Source organism: Acartia tonsa, chromosome 7 (genome assembly GCF_053477335.1).
Source record: "Acartia tonsa isolate MP-2025a chromosome 7, ASM5347733v1, whole genome shotgun sequence".
Taxonomy (NCBI): Eukaryota; Metazoa; Arthropoda; class Copepoda; order Calanoida; family Acartiidae; genus Acartia; species Acartia tonsa.
The window spans coordinates 10,664,815-10,681,728 of NC_137266.1; the positions used below are offsets into that span (position 1 = coordinate 10,664,815).

At 30.2% G+C, this 16,914-nt stretch overlaps 2 protein-coding genes across 2 annotated transcripts in view; both read right to left on the minus strand.

The window, feature by feature from the left end:
- Positions 1 to 9,625, minus strand: part of LOC145324157 (uncharacterized) — a 56,303-nt gene extending 46,678 nt beyond the window's left edge. The window contains exons 1-4 of the mRNA XM_080166783.1: positions 9,615 to 9,625; positions 9,021 to 9,205; positions 8,246 to 8,340; positions 413 to 451 (exon numbers count right to left, since the gene is read on the minus strand). Coding sequence (XP_080022909.1) covers positions 413 to 451; positions 8,246 to 8,340; positions 9,021 to 9,205; positions 9,615 to 9,625 — 330 coding nt within the window. The remainder of the gene's footprint in view (positions 1 to 412; positions 452 to 8,245; positions 8,341 to 9,020; positions 9,206 to 9,614) is intronic.
- Positions 9,626 to 9,743: 118 nt separating this feature from the next.
- Positions 9,744 to 16,914, minus strand: part of LOC145324158 (uncharacterized) — a 46,728-nt gene continuing 39,557 nt past the window's right edge. Inside the window, exons 17-27 of the mRNA XM_080166785.1 lie at positions 15,687 to 15,751; positions 13,623 to 13,828; positions 13,394 to 13,416; positions 13,188 to 13,282; positions 12,799 to 12,902; positions 11,948 to 12,010; positions 11,469 to 11,677; positions 11,052 to 11,134; positions 10,765 to 10,822; positions 10,309 to 10,405; positions 9,744 to 9,841 (exon numbers count right to left, since the gene is read on the minus strand). Of these exons, the coding sequence (XP_080022911.1) occupies positions 9,744 to 9,841; positions 10,309 to 10,405; positions 10,765 to 10,822; positions 11,052 to 11,134; positions 11,469 to 11,677; positions 11,948 to 12,010; positions 12,799 to 12,902; positions 13,188 to 13,282; positions 13,394 to 13,416; positions 13,623 to 13,828; positions 15,687 to 15,751 (1,101 nt within the window). The remainder of the gene's footprint in view (positions 9,842 to 10,308; positions 10,406 to 10,764; positions 10,823 to 11,051; positions 11,135 to 11,468; positions 11,678 to 11,947; positions 12,011 to 12,798; positions 12,903 to 13,187; positions 13,283 to 13,393; positions 13,417 to 13,622; positions 13,829 to 15,686; positions 15,752 to 16,914) is intronic.

Genomic DNA, 16,914 nt, shown 5'->3' on the forward strand with positions numbered 1-16,914 from the left:
ACAATAAACTATGATTTAATAAAAAATTTAGTCTGGAGCATACAGGTTGTATTGTTTTTGGATTGTATAGAGGTTAGGTAATATCAAATTAGGTACCGGGTAGCCCCGAAGAGTTAAGGCACTGCAGGTTAGAAAGCAAAAATATTTTCTTTTTATCAAATGTAAATATTCTATTATTACTTAGGGAGGGACAAACAATGGGCCTTAAATAATTTACAAGATGTTCCCTGCTTATCAACCTTCATAAAATAATGAAGGTAACTGTATGTTCACGGGGTGGGGACCCTGTGCCGACTTTCAATTAGGTCTTTGAATATCAGCCAATAGTATTGGAAATGTTAACACAGTCAATTCGCTACAATTTGGGTTATACAATATACATCTATACTTATACATTTATTCAATAAGTTACCTGATTTCTAAAGACTGACCATTCTGGAGGTTTCAATTCCTGAAAAAACAAATAGATTTTTCATTTATTTTTATTATTTTATCTAAAAACTGTAAGTAAACTGTATCTTCATGTATAGATAAATCAACAACAAATCATATTTGAATCAATTTATTTCTACTTTTTGTGTAGACAAAACTTCACCTATTTTGTTGCTTACTTAACAAATATTTAAATCCTTATACTAAAGTAACAGGATGTCTGTATGTGTGTTTGTATGTTTGTACCGAAGGATCTCTCTAACCGCTAAACCGATATGATTCTCCTTTACACTAGCTTCTCATAGGTCCTGGGAAGATTTTTAACTATTTTGGGGGAGGGTACCACCACCCTCCCCCAAAAAAGAGAAATCACAAAAAAATCGCAGAGATATTTCAACGCAACATAGTTAGGTATCGTAGAGACTTGAACCAAAAAATCGAACATTTAAAGTGTCACTAGAGGCCTCTAGGGGCGTAACCGCTAGCATTAATAAAAGTATGAAAAAAATTTTCTATCCTTATGTGTAGTATTTTTAATTTTACAATTCACGCTTTTCCTCAACAGTTTAGCGGATTTTAAACCGACACGCAACAAGCGGCCAATGGATCCTATAAATAGACACATTTGCTGAATCAAAACTGCTTTTACCTAAATTGTATCTGTTCCTTCTTCGCGATTATAGAATTTCAAAGATTTTAACAAAAAATGTGTGATGATTTGACTTTAAAATGGCCTTTGATGTAAAATATAGATGCTGTATATTACCCTTAACACATGAAAGCAGTAGTTCTTTTAAAAACCTTTTTTTGTAGATTAACTATAACTTATAAAATTGTCGACGGGGGTACCTTCTGACTTTAATTAATGCTTGTTTTTCTTCAAATTACCTTGAAATTTTAAACTTAGAAAGTAAAAACAGTAATAAAAAATCAACATATCATTTAACTAAAAATACAGGCACAATTGATTTACAACATATACTTTTTTTTTTAAATTGAAGCTTTTCTACAATTGGGGTCGGTTAGTCTGTCCGTCCGTCAGTAACAGTTAGCTTTTTAGGTGGAACAATTACCTTTTTCATTAACTTGGACATGTTAGAATTTTCCTATCGATTTCAAACTTTGCAAGGTTATTCCTGTACTAATTAATTACTGTATAGGAAGCGTATCAATTCTATAATCATTACCAGAATGTCCATACGCCCATTTTTAATATGTTGATTTTAACTTTTTTTAACAACAAATTTTTATGTGTAAAAATTATCTAATTGATCTGATTTTTGGAATACTGATTCCCAGGACAACAAAGTTCAATATTTAAAGCAAAGCATCTTTATAATCAAGTCCTAAAATGTAATTATGTCCTTAAACATTATCCTGTATTTAAACAGTTTTTTTTTAATTACAAACAATTAAACAAATTTACTTACACATTTGTTCCGACTTTTATAACTTTATATTCTGATTATTCACTTCTTAAACTGCACAATGATAATGTCAGTTTGTCATCGGTTTCATAGCTTCGCTTTTATAGATGTTGTCATCCTTGTTTATATAGAAACAATTAGCATAGACACTCGAATTTTGTATGTAAAAAAGACACGATAGTATTAAGTTATCAACCACATAAACAATATATTGTTGAAGACATTAGGCCTTTAATTGATTATATCAAAGGACTGTTATTAATAAGTATACCTAGTCAAATTAGTTAACAACTTAATAGTTCGTTATACATTAAACAACAAGGATGACAATTTCCATAAAAGTGAATCTATGAAAGGGTAGGACTAAAAAACATTAACAATTGTAGAGTGTCATAACTGAATAAGCAAATATATATGTATAAGTCTAAAAAAATGTAAGTAAATTTGTTGCAAAATATAGGATACTGTTTAAGGACATTCCTACATTTTTGATATGCTTTGTTTATAACATTCTACCTTTTTGTAGTAGGAATATAAAAAATGTTTCAAATCAACTTTTTGTAAATAGACAACGATTGTAGAATTGCTATGCTTTCTAAATCGTACCTTACTACTACAGAAATAACCAACCATGCCAAGTATAAAATCAATAGGACAATTATAAAATGCCTAAATTAACGATAAGATCTATCCTTTATGGACAAACAGACGAACAATAAATATAGAAAACCTAAAGGCTAACCTTTATTAGTTTGTTAACGTAAAAAAGATATCATTATAGATCAACAAGGACCAAAATCTTTCACCTATTTAGATTATGATCACATTTTGAAAAAGGTTTTGCCATGTCTTAAATAAGATACAAAATTAAATAATAATTGTTTTTAAATTGCTAAATAATGTTAAATACACAAGACAATAATTTGGTGTTTAATTAAGATATACTAGCTCAATATAAAAATAGCGATTGTGCCCCTAGCATCTAATTGGTCTTTTTTTCTTAGGGGTAAGGCATAAAATCATTCAAAGACTTAAATCTAAAATTAATTAAAGCTTTAATGAAGTGTAGAATTTAATCAGCTATCGAAATCTTAAGCTACAGACATATCAGTACATATCAGATGATCATTATAACATTTTTGCCAAATTTAATTCAATTTATATAAAATTTTAAAAGTTTAAAATTTAAGTGTATATAAACTTACTTACTTTTTAAAAGCCAACCTTTTCTATAATTATTAAATGCGAAGCTTTTCTAGATAGATAGTTTTTTTTCGTTAATTTAGGCATGTTAGAATTGTCCTATCGATTTCAAACTTTGCATGGTCATTCTTGTAGTAGTTTAGTACGATTTAGAAAGCGTAGCAACTCTATAATCATTACCAGAATGTCCGTACGTTCATTTAAAACATGTTGATAACTTAACAACTTTTTTACCAACAAATTTTTATATGATCTAATTATCCGTTTGATCTGATTTTATGTATATAGATTCCTGGGACAACAAAGTACAATATTATAAGTGAAGCAACTCTATAATCAAGTCCTAAAAATGTAAGTATGTCCATAAACATTATCCTGTATCAAACAGTTTTTTAACAAATTTACTTACAATTTTGCTTCGACTCTTGTACTTTTATATTCTGATTATTGAGTTCTGACACTTTACAAATGTTAATGTCCGTTTGTCCTACCGTTTCATTGCTTCGCTTTTATGGATGTTGCCATCCTTGTTCATTATATCAATTATTTTATCCATATAAAATTCAAAATGGTTTAGAACAGAAATATTTACTTTTGTGTAATAAACGGCAAAGTATCTAAACAATTAGAATTAATATATAAAAAGTACTTTTGATATGACTTTTTATATTTATTATAATGCATAAAACAACCATTGTTATAAATCCTAAATATGCAGTGTTGAATTGTCTATAGAAATATTGTTTTAAAACCTCAACAAATATGACAAACTTATATTAACAAGCCATGAAAATTAAGATTAAATGCTATTTTAAAGTCAACTCATCGCACATTTTTGGTTAAAATCTTTGAAATTCTATAATCCTGAAGAAGGAACAGATACAATTTAGGTAAAACCAGTTTTGATTTAGCAAATATATCTATTTATAGGATCTATTGACCGCTTGTTGCGTGTTGGTTTTAAATCCGCTAAACTGTTGAGGAAAAGTGTGAATTGTTTTTATCTGCAAAGTTTCGATGATATAAAACTCCGTCCAAATTTGAGTCAGCAAAATTAATGAGAAAAACTGCAGTGCACGATAACAAAATATATCTTTAGGGAGATATATAAAATAACAAGGATGACAACATCCATAAGTAGCGAAGCACAAAAAATAAAATCATGGATGGTAATACGTACAAGTATAATTAAAGTGTATTTATTAATTGATTTATTGGAGAAAATAAACACAAAACCCTGTTTTATTTTGTATAATGATGACAATCAAAGTAAATAACATAAAAGATGCTCATAACAATGGGAAAAATTATTTTGATACTGACATCCATAAAAAGTTTTAAAATTGGACCAAAAACACCAAAGATATGAGGAAATATATAAAACATAAAAAAATTGCAAAAACCTGCTAAAAAGCAGTCTGACCACCATGCTTGTTTTCTTAAAACGACAGGAAATTTAATTTTTAAATCCTTAACTTAAAAAAAATTGGAAAAGTGGACTATATACATCAAAGATATGGAAAAATTTAAAAATAGCCAAAAACCTGCAAAAAGGAAGCCTGACCGTCATGGTTGTTTTCTTTAAACAACAGGAAATTTAATTTTGATATCTATAACTAAAAAAATTTTGGAAATCAGACCATAAACACCAAAGATATGGAGAAAAATGTGAAAAATACAAAAATAGCCTAAAACCTGCTTACAGGCAGTCCGACCGTCATAGTTGTTTTCTTTAAAGGACTGAAAATTTAATTTAGATATCTTTAACTGAAAAAATTTTGAAAATCGCACCATAAACACAGAAGATATTGAGAAAAATGTGAAAAATACAAAAATAGCCTAAAACCTGCTAAAAAGCGGTTCTACTGCCATCGATGTTTTATACTTAATTGTGCTCCTTATTGATGGGAATGTTGTAAAAAAATTTCAGCATTCTATCTTTTATAGAAGCTGAGTAAATCCCATTTCCCCCATAGCGTTACGGACTGACGGACGGACTGACGGACTGACGGACGGACTGACGGACGGACGGACAAAGTGAATTATAGAGTAGCTTCGCTACTAACAAGAAAGAAAACATGAAAAGGCGGCATTTCCTGGTAAGGAACATTGGGCTGTGTATTACACTAGTCCCCAAGGTTTTCTAATAACGTTTTGTTAACAATTTTAATAACTTTTAGTGAATTTAGATTGGTTAGTTCATTAAGTTCAGATTCCAAACGTTTCAACCATTAATCTACAGAAGGGGTAATTTTGTGTATCATCTTTTGGGACGTACATCAATTTATTGGCTATTGTCTTATCCCTTTTATCCATGGGCAAATCCTTGCTTACAAAAATTTTGAAGAACTTGAATCCATATCTCCTCATAAATTTTATTTATCGCATTTAGACCACAAATGAAATTTTAAAGAAAAAACATAGTTTTGATGCTTGGCCTTTTTGAGATTTTATTTGACACAATACAGACACACATTCAACTACTTTAGTATACCTAATATGTGTGATATAGTTAAACATTTGAATCTAATACACAATTTGTTTTTATAATACTTGACCAAGACCAGGGAGGGAGGGAAAATTGTGCTCTTTATTACACTAGTTCCTAAGTTTTACAATAACGTTTTCTCATTCGTTGGTTTAACAACTTTGGGGACTATTATTGAATTTTGATTGATTGGTTCATTAAGTTTAGATTCCAAACGTTTCAACCATTAATCTACAGAAGGGGTAATTTTGTGTATCATCTTTTGGGACGTACATCAATTTATTGGCTATTGTCTTATCCTTTTTATCCATGGGCAAATCCTTGCTTACAAAAGTTTTGGAATAGTTGAATCCATATCTCCTTATAAATTTTATTAATCGCATTTATACCAAATATGTAATTTTAAAGAAAAGTGTAAGGTTAGGTTAAAAAATGGTTTAAAGAGTCCCGATGAGATATTACTCAGTAATAATAGGGCTCCACAAGGCAGAGCCCCCTCTTTTTTTTATGTATTCAAAATAATTTTTGTCTTGTATCTATTCTTTTGGGAATAGATAATCTAAGGGCGTTTTTGAGATCTTATTTGACACAATACAGACACACATTCAACTACGTTAGTATATGTATACCTAATATTTGAATCTAATACGATAAATATCAACTTCTTCGTCTCTTTCCCTTACACAATTTATTTTCCATAATACTTGACCAAGACCAGGGAGAAAGGGAATATTGGACTGTTTATTGCACCGTCCCCAAAGTTTTATAATAACGTTTTCTCATTCGTTGGTTTAACAACTTTGGGGATTTTATTAGTTGGTTAATTAAGATAAGTGCCCAAACGTTTTAACCACTAACTCTAATCTACAAAATAGGAAATTTAGAGTATTATTATAAAACATTTACATCAATTCATTGGCCATTATCTTATCCCTTATATCCCTGACCGTGGCTAACATTGTTGAGAAGTAAAAGGCTAATGGATTCTTATAGAAAAAGATAAATGAAAAATGTATCACTATACTCTCAAAGAAAACAAAATACAGGGATAATTATTCTGAAAAAAATGTTAAAACATGGGAAATTATGATAAAAAAAATTGCGTGGCAATGTGTTGCTATTATATAATTAGGCTCTTTTCATATGTCCTTGTGTCTGTATATACCAACCGTCTGATAAAAATTCGCTTACGTAGATGACTATGACTTCATTTGTTTACAAAGTTCATCTCTTTCTTTACATTCCAACACAGACCATAAAACAGACACACAGATATAATTAATATTAATTGGCTATTTTAATTTTAAACTTAAACTTTCTAAATTTGAAAATAGGATATTTACATTTTTCTGCATTACACTTTACTGGTTCTTTCCCAAACAACTGTATTAAATCTTTAAATACATCTTTGACCCTCTTTTTACTCTGCAAGAACAAAATTGATGATTGTAGCAACTAGTGGCTTTTTTTTGTTTAAAGGGAATAAATCTCTAACCTCAGCTATTTGTAGTTTTGGATCTAAGAAAAGCATTTGATTCTATGTTTTCTTTTCATGTATTTTGGAACATCATCATATTATGTAATACCAGCGGCTGCGCTCCTAGCATATAGGGACTCTAAATTCAATGGGATATCATATTAGTTTATTTATAAAATTAAAATATCATGAAACCATCCCAGGACATATAAAAAACTACCTACTTTTTATAATAGGACAGTACGGTTTCTTGATTTTCTGTTGAGATCTAGCTAATCACTGATTTATCTTTTCAAAGAAATCTTCACATAGGCCCCAGGAATGATTATTTTGCTATTTTAAAGAACAGTCTCAGGAAAGTTCTAAGCTATTTTGCTACCCTATCTTAGATGTCAGGGGCGCAGCCGCTAGTAAGTTGAAAATTTTGACTGTTTTTTTCTATTGTATTGAAGATTTTTTATAGTGCCTATAAAAAATGACGTCATATTAGAATAGTCCATTCTAATATGACGCAATTAGGGGATTTTTCGGCCAAAAGTTTTTAAATTTAGTGCTATAAAAATGATTAAAAATTTAAAAACTTTTGGCTGAAAAACCCCGAAATATGTCATATTAGAATTTTATTTGTAATATTTGCTTTCAATGTGTGATGAAAACTAATAAAAAGATAAGCGTTTCAAAATGACTACAATTAAATGTCGATGTGTATACTGATTTTGTCAAAGTTATAAATAATATATTTGTTTATAAGATTATCTTTAAAAATTAGATCTAAAAATTAAGGTCGACCTCTCCCCTACCCATCTTTAAAGTATTTATTTATAATGTATTTTCTACATTTCATGTGCATGTAATGACTCGGTATTGGGTTGGTATTGTTGTCACCCGAGTATGTATTCTTTATCTACTGTTCTACGCTAATGACCAAAGATAAGTCTATAAATCTCCAGGGAGAAAATGGACATTAGACTGCAAATTACACTGGTACCCAAAGTTTTATAACTCGTCTTAAAATATTTTTTTTATTGAATTTTGAGTGGTTGGTTACAAACTAATGTGTACAACCATTTCAACCAATAAATACAATCTACAGAAGTGGTTATTATGCTTATCATCATTAGGGATATTCAAATTACCTTTAAAACATGTTAATTGCATTGTCAGATCCTTTTACACCCCTTACAAATATAAAAAAAAATCGTGCCTAATGTTGCTTACCTCTAGTTTTTGAAAAGAAGGTTTAATGATTTCTCCAGATTCTAATCTGATGGGTATACAACGAGATTCTAGTTTCTTACTTTCTACACTGCCTTCTGCAAATTATAATTGTTTTTAGAATATGGTTTCTTCAAAACAAGGATGACAGCATATCTGAAAGCAAAGGAAAACAAATTTGACTCTAAATGTAGAAAGGATTTTGCTATTCATTAAAACTTTAAGCGTCTCATCATAAAGCATCATGATCTAAGGCCTTTGTAATCGAATGGTGAAAGAAAATTAGCCCAAAACCATTCGTGGAGCTATATAATCTTTCACATAAAAAATCAATTGGTTTAATAGTTTGCGAGATCTTAACGGATAAAAGAAAATTTTGCTACTTAACATAATACTAGCGGCTTCGCTTGGCATAACAAACGAATTCAAACGCAAGATACACAACTTTTGTAGTTAGTAAAAAGAATATTTTGAAGGAGGAAATTTTTCCCTACCCCCTAAGAAAATAGTTTAAAAGCACCTCAGGGCCTGTAGCTTTATTCCCTCAAGAGTAGAGCCAAATCCGTTCAGCGGTTACCGAGATCTTAAGCATCAGACGGACAGACATCGTTCTATTTTGCATTATAGAGGACTGGTGGCTTTCATTGACAATTAATAAACTTCCCTAAAAATTGTATTACCATTGGTCCTGCCGTTTATGCGATCTTTCGTGACATACATAAAACTTATTTAATAAAGATTGTTATCAAACCATTATAATTTCCTTTCTGTTTTTCACCAGCAGAAATATTTGCACCAGAACTCATTTTGGGCGCAGAATCATTACTAGCAGAAACATTTGTTTTATTGTCAGTGAATACTTTAGTGACTGTGTCAGTCTTGGCAGTAGTGCTGGTAGAACTTGTGCTTCGTAATATTTTCTCTTTGCTGGAGGCTCTGCTGTGACTAGAACTGGTTTTTGGCCTGGGTACATAGATAACTATAGATAAAATGTCAGGTAGCTAGCAATCCTTATAATAAAATAAAAGGATATCTGTCTGGCTGTATCAAAGGATCTCGCTAACCGCTGAACCGATATGGTTCTCCTTTACAGTGTAGCTTCTCATAGGTCCTGGGAAGGTTTACAGCTACTTTAAGGGGAAGGTACCACCACCCTCCTAAGAGATATTTTATAAGAGAAACAGAACTTGAAACTTAAGTTAAAAATAAATAGCCTAGAATAGATAGAAAAGAATTCCTCTTAGAATTCCATGGTTTTTTGTGCTTCGCTACTTATTGATGAAGTCATCTTTCTTTTAATTTTTAGAGAATATTCAATGTTGAAGCTTTTTTAGTGTTTATAAAAATGACGTCATACAATTAAAATCTATACTGGCCTGCCATTGGTAAATTATTCTGTTATTGGCCTATCATTGGGGTTTTGTCTTGTATGACGTCATTTTTTTTTTGCATAAGCACTATAAACAGCTTCTTCAATGTCTTATTTGATGATAATCTGTAGTTATTTATTCCTTGCTCCAAGGTTTATTTGCTCCTGCTGGTTGTCTGTTGACATTGTGGGGCTCTGGGCATCACAAGTTTGGTTCAATTTGCTATTTTCTAAAATATAATGAGAGTAAATTTGAAGCTTTTTATAGTGCCTATAAAAAATAACGTCATACATTTTTTGGTCAATCAAAATGTATACTGGCCTGTCATTGGTAACTAATTCTGTGTATTGACCTATCATTGGTAATTTGTATTATTGACGTCATTTTTATTGTAGGCACATTAAAGAGCTTCACTAAATATTGATTTAATTCAGAAACAGTTTTCATTTTAAGATTTGAAAAAAGTATGCACATATGTGGTAAATTTGCTTAAATTGATTTACTTACATATTAGGATATGAATGCTGATAGGAGGGCATTTAGATTTCTATTCAATGATAGGTATATAACTAGCTATATCATGATTACCTATTATTTCACCAGTATCTAGTTTAATAGGAATAATTCTAACAGGTATACACTCAGCTTTCTATCCAGTAGTAGTAGTAGGTATATAACTAGCTATATCATAATTACCTATTATTTCACCAGTATCTAGTTTAATAGGAATAATTCTCACTGGTATACACTCAGCTCTCTGTCCAGTAGATGGTATATATGTAGTCGGGGGACTCTAAATAGAATGAAATTAGTTAAATGTTGTGTTTAAAATGCCCTACAGAAATAAAAAAAAAGAAAACTTTTTTATAAATTGGGTGGTATTTAAAAACTATATGCTTTTATGAAATCTAAAAATATTAATATTATTGTATGCGTTCTTCTCTTTCTTTAATCTTCTCCTTTCTTTTCCCATTTCTAGTTGTCCTATACATCAAAATAAATAAATTTATTGGGATTCATGAATAATACTTTCTTATCTGCCTGTTTTTTTTTACCTCAAATACTTTGATTAATTCTACTTTTTATTTCAATTAAATTTTCTTGAGGCTACTGAAGTTTAAAATGAAGGTTTCGAAATTGAATTCAATGTACCTGGGGAGGTGTTTGACTAGATTGGATCCGGATTATTTCTCTGTCTCCAGAACTCAAACTAAAAATAATAATTATTTTAATATCCTCATTCACAAATAATTTCTGTGTTTGTTAATCTTCAAGGATTTCTAATTTAAATTGAATTGTTTCAAGGGATAATGGAATGAACATTGGCCAATAAAAATCTACCCCTACATTTATGTAAAGCTGCATTTTTTGGGGTGAGGGAAGAGTTTTATATATGTTCTCATCCCTTTATAAGTTACATAATAAGTTAATGATAATACCTTGAGTGAGCAGAGCTATTCCTTGTTTTGCTTTGGCTTCTGCTTGGCCTTTCTTGCTTTCTTGAACTTGGACTTTGATTTATCTAGTTAAGAAGAATTTATCAATACTTTAAAGTTAGAAAAAAATTTCTAAAAATGTACCTTAAATAATCCTTTAAAATATTTTAAGTGTTATTTAGGAAAAGTGAAAGGCTAAAAGAGACCTCCTTTAACAAGGTCTTGAAGATGATTTTAAAAGTTAAATATAAGAAAGGTGGGGGGACAGGTTTAAGTGGTACATAAAATTTATGATTTTGGCAATAATGAAAGAAAAATGTTAAATTCTAATTATATTGTTTTGTATTGGAAGTTCAATATTAAATAATGTTTTATCAAACATTTTTTAGACAAAAACAACATTACTTAAAAGTATGATTCCTGTATATTGTTCAAAGATGAATTAGAATTTCTTGTAAAGCTAGAACTTCTTGGCCTTAAGCTTGGCTGTTCTTTCCCACTTTCTGGCGAGGCAGAAGCTTTGGATTGGCTAGATGTCCTTGTTATTGGTATCTGGCTATCTGCAGGCCTTGACTGGCTTGATGTCCTGGATCTGGATGCCCGGCTGTCACCTGGTGATCCTTGGTTACCTGATTTTTAGTCTATTTTTAGATTTTTAAAAATTTATTATTACAAAATGATTTATGAACTTGGAAAAGCAATTCAAGAATTGCGTAATTTAGTAAATCTAAGATTGCATGACTGTAAAATACTTTAGCACAGCAATAAATAGATCACTTTGAAATAGGACCAAAATCAATAAAAACATATGATCATTTAGGAACATTGCTTGTTTAATTGAGCTTATTTGAATTCTATTTCATGCATCATATTTCAAAAATGTGCCATTCCTGAATTACTGTTGGTTCTGGATCTAAAGAATTGAGAAGTTGGACTGGTTGATGTTCTAGTTTGAGTAACACCTGATAAAGAACATGATTAAAACACTTATTATAAATGTTTTGTATTATTACTTTTGTATCATGTATCATGATATATCTTAAAAATTTGTTTTCTTTGTTTGACTATAACTCCTTGTTTTATACCCTTTGGATGTTAAGAATTTTCTACCTTATCTATATGGACTACTTGATTTGCTAGTTTTGCTGGAACTCCTTGATTTATACTCTTTGTATGTTACCTTGTCTATTAGGACTGTCAGATGTACCAGTTTGACTTGAACTCCTTGTCCAATACTCTTTGTATGTTAAGGAATATCCTACCTTGTCTATTAGGTCTGTAGATGTGCTAATTATATTTGAACTTATTTCTCTATACTCTTTGCATGTTAAGGAATTTTCCTTTGTTTCTATAGCTCCTTGTTCGAAACTCTTTGTATGTTAAGGAATATTCTACCTGTTCTATTAGGACTGTCAGATGTACCAGTTTGACTTAAACTCCTTGTTCTATACTCTTTGTATGTTAAGGAATATCCTACCTGGTCTGTTGGTACTGCTAGATATTCAAGTTTGCCTTGAACTTCTGGTTATATACTCTTTGTATGTTTAGGAATATCCTACCTGGTCTGTTTGGACTGCTAGATGTCCTTGTTTGACTTGAACTCCTTGTTCTATACTCTTTGTATGTTTAGGAATATCTTACTTTGCGTTTTAGATAAGCTAGATGTCCTTGTTTGAGTTTACCTGGTCTGTTAGGACTACTAAGTGTTCTTGTTTGACTAGAACTCTTTGTATGTAAGAAAATATTATACCTGGTCTGTTTGGACTACTAGATGTCCTTGTTTGACTTGAACTCCTTGTTCTATATTCTTGTCTTTTCAAATTTGGATTCTGTACAAGTGCACTGAACTCCTCACTAAAACAAGAATAACCATTTATAAAGAAGTATAAGAAATAGTAATGTGCTAAATCCTTTAAAGTTTCTTGAACTAGTCTAGAAGTTAAGAAAGACTCAGTCTAGAATATGAAAAAGAATAACATAAGGACAGACTGGTTTAAATCAAGTAGTAGCAACAAACACCACCTAAACTCTAACCAATACATTAGACCTGATTATCATCAGCCTACTGTTTGGAATGACTGAAGGACAAAAGGACATACATGTTTAAGTTGAATAGTGCCAACAACCCAAAAACTTTACCTGGAATATTGAACCTGGTTACCGCCAGACTCCTGTCTAGAATAGGATACAGAATGACTTGTCACTTGCTGGCTTGCTGTAGAAGATAGATTATTCTATTTTGTAATGCACAGTAAAATTTTATTTGCAAGATAATAGGACTATAAATTAGAATTCATCTAGATAAATTTAAGTTTTTATATTTAAAAAAGTAAGTTTTGGTTTACAAACAGGCTTTTTCTGTAGGGTTCTAAAGAGATAAGATAATGTCCGATAAATTGTAGCACATCCCAAATGATGATATTACCCCTTCTGTAGATTAAAATTAGTGGTTGAAACGTTTGAACACTCAACCTAAAGAACTAACCAATCATAATTTACTAAAGTCGCCAAGGAATAAGAAAACGTTATTATAAAGCTTTTGGGACTAGTGTAATAAACAGCCTATTTTCCTACTTCTCTCTCTGCTCTTTCTGTGTTTAATTAATATTTCTATTGTGCATTCCTGGTTAAGACTGCCAATTCTAGCTTCAAGCAAGGCGTTTAAATCCTTAGCTCCTTTGTAATCGTCTTGTTCTTGTTTATTTGTAGCGTAAACTTGTATAGGAATATCTTGTTTTATCTCAATAGGAATCCTATCTGTAGTGGAAGTCGGTGAGATTCTAAATATAAATAATATATATATACAGTTTAGTTATAGTAATATTCAGGCATAATAGAATAGTTAAATAGAATTGTAATAACTATTAGACTTTAAGAAGTATTTTGAAATTTACCGAAAGCTTTGCTAAAGTCTCGAAAACTTAATCTCCATGAAACTGTATCATTTCTTATTAATGTATTACAAGTAAACCAATTTAGGACTTAAAAACAGTATAAAAGTTTATAATTGGTGATTAAATTGGATTCTTAGATAAACATATCTCCCATATAGATATATTATACATACACTTATATAACAGTAATAATCATTTTGCAAGATAGATTATTAGATATCCTGTCTTTGATTTGGGGAAGAATTATTTTTTCAGTATGGATCCGACACAGATTGATATCCGCTGGATTAAAACCAGTTATCGTATTACTTTTCCATGAAGATTGAAATAAATGTCTAAACTGTTACTGAACACCGGTTTATTCGCCCGGTCCCTCGTGGCTACCAAAACCTGTTTTATTTTAATATCCGCGGGAAGCTGTCTATTATACGATGCAATAATTAACTATTCCTCACCCTGTAATCCAGAGTAATATTATTGTATACAACTTTATATCAATATTTACTTTAAGTCAGGGCTTTTTTTATTACTTTTGAATTAAGGCAGTTTTAAACTCAAAGCTCCTCTCGAAGTCACTGAAAATAAGAGAAAGTTACAATACTAAAAAAATTCTCGTTTATTTTAGCAAAGCTTTTCTTTAATTAAGGTCTGAACTTCAAAAATTTAAAGCTAGTTCATATGATTTTTGTTTATCTCAAATAAAATACATGTTACAAATTAATCCTTACGTCTATTTTAAGAATCAGACTCATAAAATTTTTAAAAGTCATTTATTTGGAGTTTCGATTTTATGTATGATATCATCCCTGTTTAATTAAAATCATTAAAATAACAATAAAGACTATGAAAAAAGTTACAAAAGATTGAATTTAGATAAATGCTTAACATTCTAACTCTTTTACATATTTAAATAGTAATTTGATACAACATATTATCTAAACATTTCAATCATCAAAAGGAATAAGAATAATAAAAATATATAACAAAATTACATGATTTTAGATTTTAAAAAAGTAATTAAATAGAAAATATCTTTAAAGTATACCATAGGTACAATTCGAAAAACTTTCATTTGTATAATTGGCTTATTACCCCTTAAAAAGGTTTAGAAATAAGCTCCCATAAATCTGATCAAATAAATCTTAAAACCCTAAGATAACAACAAAAAACTGATCTTGTTGCTTTTTACCTAAGAAATTTAGATTAAGCAATACCAAATAGAAAACCAACCAACCCGACCAGTGTGTTTGGAAGTCCTTATCCTGCATGCTAATATGAGCTGCGCCTGCTTACTGACCAAGGTATTCAAGCTAAAGCTTGACATAACAGCGATAGGTACAAATAGTCAGATTCTTTATTATGACACAGTGTTGTCAAGACTCGAACCCGACACCTCCCTAACGGCCAGTGCCGCCGCTAATGATAATTTTTGTAGTATTACTTATCCCTGTCTCGTATCAATGATTATTCATTTAAATAAGATTGAATTTCATTGTCTGATAGTTAATTTCAATTGTTTTCATCATTTATAACAATCATCCTCTAATTAAAACTGTACAAAGTAAAGTTTTAACATTTTTCCAGCATGGCTTCGAAACCGGTCCATATTCGCTGGATTAGAACCGGTTTTTATTCATACTGAAAAATCATGTATCATAAAATTGATACCAGTCTTCTGATTTTTCCTTTTAATATCCGCGGAAAGCTGTCTATAACACGGTGCGATAAATAACTATTACTTTACCTGTTTTGAGATTCTTTGGGTGTTGGGGTTGAGTCCCGGCGAGATTGTTTTATATCCTCTTGGGTCTGACATATTAAGTAACATGATTTCAACAAAATAAGACTGAAGGAAAAACTATAGTAAAGTTTTATTTTTAGGACTTTACTATAGAGGTTTATACCTATTAATTCTTTAAAATATAAGATATTAAGGTAGATAATTAAATTCTTCACCAAATTTAGATTAAATTTACTATCAATTAAATTATCCATGTAACCCTGATACCAAAACATACATACATATACGTATACTAGGGATAAAGTGGACATTGGCTTGTTTATTACACTAGTTCCCAAATTCATTGTTGGATTAATAATTTCAGGGACTCGAATTATGATTGTTTGATTCATTAGGTTGAGTGTCCAAACGTTTCAATCAACAACTGTAATCTACAAAAGGGGCAATTTTGTGTATCATCATCAGAAATGTGCATCAATTTATCGACCATTGTCATATCCTTGCACACATATACTCGCAATTCTTGGAAACTAAAAGCTTTGTTGTGGTGTTTATTTTTAGACTCGCCATGACTAAAATCATTTTTGCAAAGTTGTCAGTAGCGAAGCTACTCTTAAATTGACTTGGTATGTCCGTCGCTTTAAACTGTTATCTTATCTAGCTATTTGAAGTATCAACAACATCAAAGAAATAAATATAAGCAAAAACTAGATATTTTCTAATATGTTTTATATTCATAATATTTATATGATGCGTTGTTATTGAATAATTTTATCCTCGTTATTTGTGATATTTATATAGTACTGTCTGATTTGTTGAACTATAGAATGAAAATATTAGGTAATGCAATATGCTCTTAAATATCAGGGAGGCAGCGGACATTGGGCTGTTTATTTAACACTAGTCCCCAAAGCTTTATAATATCATTTTCTTATTAATAAACTTCTTATTGGACTTTTCTAAAATTTTGATTTGTTAGTTCATTAGGTTAAGTGTCCAAACGTTTCAACCACAAACTGTAATCTTTAGATCCCTGCTTAAATATACACTTAAAGCTTTTTAGATTTTACTATTCCTAGGAGCCATTTTAAAATACACCAAATGAAAATGAATAATTTTAGTGATGCAAAAACTTTTATTAATAAATATAAGGTTTTTATTAAATGTAAGGATGTCACATATTTACAGAGATAAAACAATAGACATCCCCAATGATCATAAACAAAATTGC